Genomic DNA, 9,268 nt, shown 5'->3' with positions numbered 1-9,268 from the left:
GAAAGCAAACTACTGCCATCTGGCCAACCAAAATGTGCTTTCTCATGGCTTGGCCTCTCCTTCTTCACCCATGTTGCTCAGCAAGCCACGTACTGCACACAGAACTGCCTCGTGGGTTGAAACTGGTCTGCAAGCCACAGGCTTTCCAGCCTTATCTTAAATCAGTAACACAAACAACCTAACTTTTAAACTGGTTACCTCAATGGTCTGAATATTTACCATTCTATCTAACAAAAACCCTACTGGATTCCTGTTCCACAGCCAGCACAGACCTCCTCCCTCCCCCCACACTTTCTGAGCCATCTGCCCAAGAGCTGTTGTACTGTAACCTGAAAAATAATGAAGTCAGCTTTCCTACAGATTTCTATCCTACATCATTCCCTCCCACAATGAGCTAGTTGTTCTCCTCCTACTCCTCTACAAAGCCTTGATCAGAATTCTTCCAGTATAGAAATTTGTTTCAATGGGAGCACTGGTGCCAAAGTTCTGGGTAAAGAAAGCAAATAAATGAACATTCATATGGAAAAAACAAGACATCCAGCACAACTGTGTAAAGCTCATAACAGCACATGTGGCAGCTCTGCATCAACTACATGAAGTCACCAGGGAAACTGGTGTCCCCCAACTGCAATCTATACTGTAAAAATCTGAGGTTCAATTCATGTGCAAGAGTGAAAACACTATCCAAGCGCCTGCTTCCAGCAGCAGACTCTGGGGAGGAATAATCAAAGTAAGGGCACTCTTACCTACCATTATGTGACATTCCAACTGAAAGGCACTTTTGAAAACGACAGTATTGGCACTTGTTACGGTTTTTTTTCTGAATTTTGCAGTTGCGATCACATTTATCATAGATGAGTTTCAAACGAATTGTTCTTCTGAAAAAGCCCTAGTAAAAGTTTGAAAAAACAGTATATAATGTTAACTAATGTTGGCTACTAAGTTTCAAACACACAGGTATTTTTTTCTTTCATTGTTTATTGATGTCACTAGCAAAACAATACACAGAGTATAACCTGTCCAGAAGTAAGAATTCGTGCAGTCAAGTGATGTGTCTGAGGGCTTGTATGGAATATGAAAGAAGGGAGTAGCTCTCAGTCCTCTTTCTTGGGAGAGAACCAAGAACCAGAGTACCCAAGCAGATTTATGCTTAAGGATGAAGCAAAACAGTCACATACTGCTTTTGTACACATTCCCTCAACATCCTCTATCAGAAACAACCTTCATCCTTCATGGTGGAGTCACAAACATGCAGAGAATTAACACATCTTTTCTTCATCCAGGAAATGTGAGGGGTATGACAACACAGCATGGTGTACAGAAGAGCCAAGGATACAAAGCAGAGCATTACAGAACAGCCTATACCTCAACAGCTCAACCTTACAGCGACGTCTCGACACTGCAATGCAAGGTTGGTCATACACTGCGAAACCACAGGGACAGCAAATCCAGAACATCCCAACATTTTGCATCACATGACATAACAACATGTCATTTAGACTGTGGGACACACCTGGCTAGGAACTGGTTCCCTGTCTCTAATAGATATTCTGCATTATTCCGTAAGATTTATACTCAAATGATCACATTCCAACAAGGTGCATGAAAGGAAACTTTACACAGATACAATTATTTCTCTCCTCTTACATTTTAATTTAGAAAAAAACAGAAAACGAAAACATTTGAGGAAAATGAGAAGAATCTTATAATCCCAAAAAGTATACATTGGTGATAAGAGTGATCTTCCCCAGAGCCCTGGCCTGGCCTCAAAACCACACGCGCAATACTACGTGATTCAGGCAGAATGTGGTGGAGATGAGAAATTCAGGATCTGCCACTGTTATAATGCAAACGTAGCACACTGGCATGCTCCCCACAGCCATACTCCCAACACAAACAAAACACTAGTGGAGCAAGAAGGCTTTGATTTTTGGTCCTGGTTTAGTGTTTTAAGTGGTTTTAGTGTTTAAGTACTATATCCAGAAAAAGCAGCATGAAAATGATCATTGTGAATCACCCCTGCTTGAGGAAGGTCTGGTATTGAGTTCTGGTATCTGAGCAATTGACTTCAGAAAAAGGAACACAGATATATTTATTACTTAAATAAGTGCAATGGTTAGAACTATGTTAATTAAACAGTTATGTAACAAATGTTTATATATTAGCCAAAAATAAAGCAACGTGATTTAGGTTCTTAAGAAGAAAATTATGACTGTACCTTACAGCCTTCACAAGCATGTACTCCATAATGGTAGCCTGAGGCTTTATCCCCACAAATTCTACATTCAATGTTTAATGCTCCACTGGTTGATTCATCTATGCTACCTGGAGCTGTGGCAAAGTTAATGGACGAGGGACTGGATGCTGGTGAAAGGGTGTCTAAAAGAAAAGGGAACACTTCATAAATACTGCACTATCAAGATTGATACAATTTCTATAGTAAAACCACATAAAAATGAGCATAAACTAAGAAATAATCTTAACAGTCATTAAATGAACTAATAATTCAGCTGTAGGTGTCTGAAAAGTAATTCATCTTACCAGTTCAAACACATACAAAATAGAGGGTGTTCCTTGCTAATTTTGATGAGACATACAGTGTCAACAAGCAAAAAGCCTTACTGAAGGGACTTGGGTAACAAGACCTAGAGGACTGATAATGGTTCTTGAGAACGCAATGAATACACACCACACCAACATTCCTTCCAGAAAGGTTATGAAGAGCTCATCCTGCCCTTACATCTTCCACCTCTTGTGCTGTAGGGACGAGCACAGGATCTATTGCTACAGCATGACAAGAGACATCCTACCTCACACACAGTAACACTTCAGATACACTTAAGGTCTCTCTGACCTTAGAAAAGCCACACAGAGTTTCAAACAATGATCTAAACTGGGGCCTAAAAAGCAGATAGACAATTCCTGCACAACAGCAGAAAGGCTGAACAAATGTTAAGAGGAAGGTAACACAAGTGCCTGAAATAATCTAGCTCAGATATTCCATGTTTTGCATATAAAGGGAAAAGCATTTCTGAATTGTACAGTGAAATAAACTCTCCAGACGTGTTACTAGTAGATGAACATGTTACAAAATGAACACGTTCCAACCTTAATTATTTCAATTAATATTTCCACCTTGTTTGAGGAAAATATTTTCTGAGGCCAGAATTTCTTTTATCTTCCATCTTGCAACTTGCACCACAAGACTTCAGCAAATTAATGGGTGTGTTATTTTAACAGACAGATTAAGAAACACTCATGAATGTAGGTCAGCAAGTATTATGTTGGAAAAAACCTTGGCATAGGACTCAAGAGTCTGCATTGCCAGTGCTGCCAAGCCCACAGGCATCAGAGACAAGAACAGCCTAAAACCCAGGATTTTTTTAAAAATGTGATTTCTTTTTGCTTTCTTTATGGAATTTGAGCCTTGGAAGTTGACATTTTGCATCTTCTTTAAGTGCAATACTAGAGTGTTTTGCTATGAACACTGAATACTCAAATGAGAAGGTGACACTAGAAGCTTATCTAAATTATTGCAGAACTTGTACACACATACACACAAATAACTGCAAAACCTCCTGTCTCTAAAGGATTATGTTATGAACTCAGCACAGCATAACTGTTCCTGTACAAGGCCTCTCTCTAATGAGAAGGTCTGCAACCCAAAGGGACCCAAACCACAGTTCTACAAACGTGCCCTTGGCCAACAGTGCCAAGAGACAGCTCTCCCTGCTCCCTTCAGCACTCACACTGCTCCTGTCAACTGCCTCAGTTCTACTACTGCAGGTTTTGTAAAGTGAAATAGGGACCAGGGGCTGGGAATTGATTTAAAGCAAGAAACCCTCAAAACAAAACATAAGGGAAACTAACCAGAAAGTTAATCATAAACTTCTTAAAATGGCTCTACTGCTGAGAGATTTGCAAACCCTCAGATTCAAAAGGAATACCTTGCTGACATTATCACAATGTCCCACATCACTGCAGTGATTCCCATTTTGATGTCTCTAACAAAGCCTCTCACAAGGATTTTGACTGAGGACTATGTAACATATGAGCACTGCAACTGCTGCACTAACGAGGGCAGAAGTCATTAGCTGAATAACACTGCTCTTGGGAACGAGGAGAAAAGAGCTTGTGCAGAACATCAGGACACCAAAATGCACTGGAATCCTAGGGGAGCTTTTAGAGGTTACATTTTTGGCAAGTATTTCACAATGTATTTCAAATAAACATGATTTGCAGAAACTTACAGATAAAAAGGGGGAAATCCTTTAGTGCAGTATTGTGACATCCTATGTAACTAAAACACATAGTAACTCATTTGCTAGTAATAATGATTTGTAAAAATTATTTTGAAAAAGGTGTTGATAGTAATGACAATTTACAACAGAATCTTTATGTTACAGCCATTTCTCAGTGGCATTTGTCTAATAAATTAACTTTAGCCTTACATAATTTAAGACCATGTTATAATCAGTTTATATATATCTAGTGTCACTTCATCATAAACAACAATTATTGCATTAAAGAAGTTTTTAATTTCTATCACTATATTTATAAAAGAAAGTTTCATGATAAACCAAAACTTTCTTACCTGTTATAACTGATCCATCAGATCCTGGACCATTTCCCAGCGACTGGAACTCTGTCAAACTTAAAGCTCCAGAACTATCATCACCTAGAGACTGAGAGAGGTCTTGAATGTTCTCCATATCTTGTAGGAACTCTCCAGATAAAGGGCTGTCTATATCCTCCTCCTCCAAGGGAGTGAGGGGATAGAGCTGGTTTTCAGTGTCCACCATTGTGATCAAGTAGAGCAGTCACTTACACTTCTTTACACTGGTGAAGGAATAATTTAAAAAAAATCCATCAGAATATTTATATTTTTTAATGATTTGAAGCAGTTGCAGCACACTGAATACAGGAATTCTATCCCAACAGTGACATATCATACAACATTCTGTTGCTCCAGAAGCTTTATGCAACATGAATCATCAACAGCACAGGGAGGGGAAAAAATTTCCCCGAAAGACTTCACTATGAATGAAAAATTATGACAAGATCAATCTGAAGATTGTTGTTTTCTCTCCTTTGCTGTGTTTCTATACCAATCATTATGCACTGCCCACCAAAATTTATAAACATCTAGTATCAATATTCCACGCTCTTTTCTTGAGTAGGAAAAAAAAGAGATGCTGTCACTATTACCAACTTTAGATGTCATAGTGCAAAGACCATGAGTAAAGCTCTATTTGCTCAACTTCTTGGAAACAGCATAGTTTTAACTAGAAAAGGAAATAAGTTCTACATCACATGGTGCAGCAAATAAGAATATCTAAGAGATTCAGTATGAGAATTTATCCATGATTTCTAACACCAGCTGCAGACAACAGGTATGTTACTGTACCAACTGTGGTGGTGGGTGAGAGGCTGGACATGCCCTGGCACCCAGAAAACCCTCGTGCCCTGGGACAGCAGGTAGGGAAGGGATTCTGGCCTTCTCTGCTCAGGTGAGACCTGCCTGCAGCTCTAGGGTCCTCAAGACCAGAAGGAGGTGGAGCTGCTGGAGCAGGTCCAGAGGAGGCCACAGAGATGCTCTGAGGGCTGGAGCAGCTCTGCTCTGAGGACAGGTTGTGAGAGCTTCACCCCGAGAAGAGAAAGCTCCAGGGAGATGTTAGATCCCATTCCAGTGCCTAAAGGGGCTCCAAGGGTTGGAAAGTGACTTTGGACAAGGGCCTGGAGTGACAGAACAAGGGGGAATGGCTTCTCACTGCCAGAGGGCAGGATGAGATGGGATATCAGGAAGAAATTGCTCCCTGTGAGGGTGGTGAAGCACTGGCACAGTGCCCAGAGCAGCTCTGGCTGCTCCATCCCTGGAAGGGTTAAAGGTCAGGTTGGATTTTTTATGAATGTATGGTTACACACCCAAGCAAAAAGGCACAGATTACTGTAGATTATCTGCCAAAGATTTTATTGCTAAACTTTCTCCATGCATTCAGAACAACACTTGCAGTCTCATGCTGACTCAAGATACAGAGTAATTCTGCAGATGAAGAGTCCCTTAAAAACATTACATTCACAAAGAAAGAAAAACAATCAACTGCAAACCCTTCTGGTGAACATCATCTGCTATTCTCTGCCAATACTTTCAGTCTTGAATATCCTTGTACAATTTCTCTGTTGAGGCAGTATGAATAAGGCCAGTAACACCTGGAACTAACTGTTCTGTTTGCTCTTCGTTATCCACCAGAATCTCTGACATAACCAGAATATACTCAAACTGAGAAATGAGAAGTCACTCGGATGTATTTGTGAAAACAAAGTTAAGTTGCTGTCCCCGTGATGTACCTGTTTTGCGATGAGGGAAACGTGTAAAGAAACCTTGAGATACATAGGTTTTGTAATGATAGCTGAGAATAACTGTTCTCCAGCAATCCAAAGGAGACTCCAAATTTGTCTCCCCCAGGAGCCATCAACAAAAAAGGACAAGAAGAATGGCAGAGCATATGGCAGAGCACTGCTCCTCCAGGGTGCTCTTCATGAAGTCCTCCCAGGCTAAAACAGTTGTTCACAGCACAGAAATACTATATTCCTCTGCAGATATGTGGCACAAGTGCTCTGCCCCAGGACAGCTGGGGAGGTTCCAGCAGGCACTGGGCTTCTAGTGCCCAATGTTACATCATGTTCCCTACTGAGTCACACACACCTCTCCAAGTATCACTGCTTTGTCCAGCACAAGTATTTTTAAAGGATTAAGTGAACAATGAAGTCTACCGTAAACCAAAATAGGCATTATGTGACAGGAAAGCAAAGGAAAGGCTTGAGAACTGAACTCTGAACATGGCAACAGCTGCCTAGGATCACCCAAAGTGCACCATACTTTTCCACATTTACACTCAATATTTAAAATTCAGCAGCCTTTTAAGCTGGATTTATATAAAAACAACCTAACAGGTAGTGAAACATAAATTAAGCATTTTAACTATTAAATTACATACCCTTTTGTACTTTCAAACACTACTAGTAAATTACAGCTGCTTAATCATTACAGCTCTTGTCAATGATTAACTGCTACCTTAGCAAGCACAGCTACCACATAACCATTTCTGAAGACTGTCAAAATACATGAATATTTTTATCACTGAAAAAGTTATATCTGATTTTTTTAGAAGCACAGCAGATCTTTAAGTAATATGCCTAATATTCATGCAGTAAGCTGTTTGCCTTCTGTCCTCTCTCTGTTTTGTGCATGTTTACACATGCATATGCTTTCATTGGCAGGTTTCACATAATATGCCTTGATCCTTGCTTGTATGAAAAGAAAGCTTCTAAAATAAAGAGGGTAATGAGTATGAAATTTATTTAAGTAATGTTCAGAGTATTCTGATTTACAGAAAAAGCTGTACATGTTACAACAGTAGATGTGGTAGCTGCAGCATAATGATTTCACTCAAGCATCTGCGTATCTCAAATCTTCACAAAAATTCTGTACAACAGAGACATTTGCAGAGGATTTTCTCAGTTTCCCATACAATATTTCAGTCTCCAGAGCCCCTTTCCTACCTCCACATACAAACACACACACAGATTAAACTGAAAACAAAGATAATATGACAGAAAAATAAGGACACAATTTCATGCAATTATGGTTTTAAGGATAACCAGGTTTTCCTGGTGCTCTCTCACAGCCTGTTATCTCTGACATACGTCTATTTTCAAAAGAAGTCCTTTCCCACCAGCACACTGCAAATACCCACTGATAACTCACCTAATAACTTGAAACAGGTCTCAAAGAAATCACAGTCAGATAGGAAAATACCGAATTGTGCAGCTATCAGCTATTTGCTTCATTTTTCAAAAGGGATGGAGGGGTACTAACCCCCTGTTCCTTCCACATTTAATACCTGCCACACCAGGGATAATCCCTGTAAGGAAACAGGGCCCTGAGATGCAAAGGTCTCCGGGAAGCAGTAGCAAAGTCTGAACTTAGTGCATAAACAAATTGATCGTGTAAAGGGCTTGCTTGCAAATACCAAGGTTAAAGTTGAAACAATCATTACCTCTAGGTCACTTTGAGAATGCTGGGGCTGAACACAGCACATTTCAAACTAGTGACTGCAGTAGATACTTTTAGAGAACTTAGGTGCATAGGAAGAGCCTTGAATACGTAAGCTGCAGGATATTTCTAATGTCTTAGTTCAACACATAGAAAACAAGTGAAAATAAAATTTGGCACATGAAATACAATGTCCAGATTTCTGTTTGGGAAAGGATGTATATTTTCTAGTCTATCATGTGACAACTGATTCAGTTGTTGTACTTTGTAACCTTACATACTAGTAATATTTTCTATTTGATGAAGTATTATGAGCCTGAAACAGACTTTACTATGTGTATAATGAAAACTTTTCTTAACCCATCCCTTTGCCAAAACTGCCAGTTGCACTCCCCCCTAAAAAAACCCACACAGAAAAGCTTTGTCTTTCTTCCCTTTACAGAGTTGCACTCCAAGATACCACATGCAACCTATAAGCATCCTTGCCTTTAAATCAAAGCAGAATTAATGCACCCTAATTTTGAAAATTGACAGTAAAATTACTAAGATCTTAAAAGTTACATAACAAAAAGATGTCTGCAACCTGGATTATATCCTACCTTGGTTTTTTTACATGCTATGGTACATATATTCTGCACGATCTTCTTTTGCCAAATCACTCTCCTTATAATTGGGCAGAGCATTAAACAGAAGTGGAATTACACAGCTCCTAAGGCAACCTGGTCTGCAGCAGGACAAAAGCAGTTATTGGTTACCAAAAACGAAGAACATTCTCTGCCTGTGCAATAAGGGAGAAAAGCCAATCCTCTCTCTCTGCTCCACGAGTACCTGCAGAGCTGCAGGAACACTAGAGAGGTTCTGGGAGAATACAGGATGCGGAGACAGGTGTCCTGTCTTCAGAAAGGAGGGAACATGGTGAGCTTTACTTCCCTCCCCTGAAAATACTGCTCTAATGGCATCAAAAGCTGAAGAGATAACACACTTCTAATCTCACAAGCCTAGAGATGGTAAAGCTTTGAAACACTGCAAGAATTGTGCTGATTGATATTAGAAGTGTGTGCTGGTTTGGACTGGGGTAGAGTTAAATTTCTCCCCAGTAGTTGGTAAGGGCTGTGTTTGGATTTGTGCAGAACAGTGCTGGTACCACAGGGATGTTTTAGCTCTTGCTGAGCAGGGACTGCACAGAGCCAAGGCCTTTTCTGCTCCTCACCC

General features: G+C 40.0%; 1 protein-coding gene across 1 annotated transcript in view; it reads right to left on the bottom strand.

Annotated features, from left to right (window-relative positions):
• The window catches only part of PPARA (peroxisome proliferator-activated receptor alpha), a 14,828-nt gene extending 6,924 nt beyond the window's left edge, over positions 1–7,904 (bottom strand). The window contains exons 1-4 of the mRNA XM_009082524.1: positions 7,769–7,904; positions 4,595–4,839; positions 2,219–2,379; positions 751–889 (exon numbers count right to left, since the gene is read on the bottom strand). Coding sequence (XP_009080772.1) covers positions 751–889; positions 2,219–2,379; positions 4,595–4,802 — 508 coding nt within the window. The 5' untranslated portion in view covers positions 4,803–4,839; positions 7,769–7,904. The remainder of the gene's footprint in view (positions 1–750; positions 890–2,218; positions 2,380–4,594; positions 4,840–7,768) is intronic.
• Positions 7,905–9,268: the final 1,364 nt, after the last annotated feature.

This window comes from Acanthisitta chloris, unplaced genomic scaffold (genome assembly GCF_000695815.1).
Source record: "Acanthisitta chloris isolate BGI_N310 unplaced genomic scaffold, ASM69581v1 scaffold16559, whole genome shotgun sequence".
In the NCBI taxonomy this organism is placed as follows: Eukaryota; Metazoa; Chordata; class Aves; order Passeriformes; family Acanthisittidae; genus Acanthisitta; species Acanthisitta chloris.
Note: the sequence above shows the minus strand (reverse complement) of the source record. Positions and strands in the feature narration are given on the sequence as shown.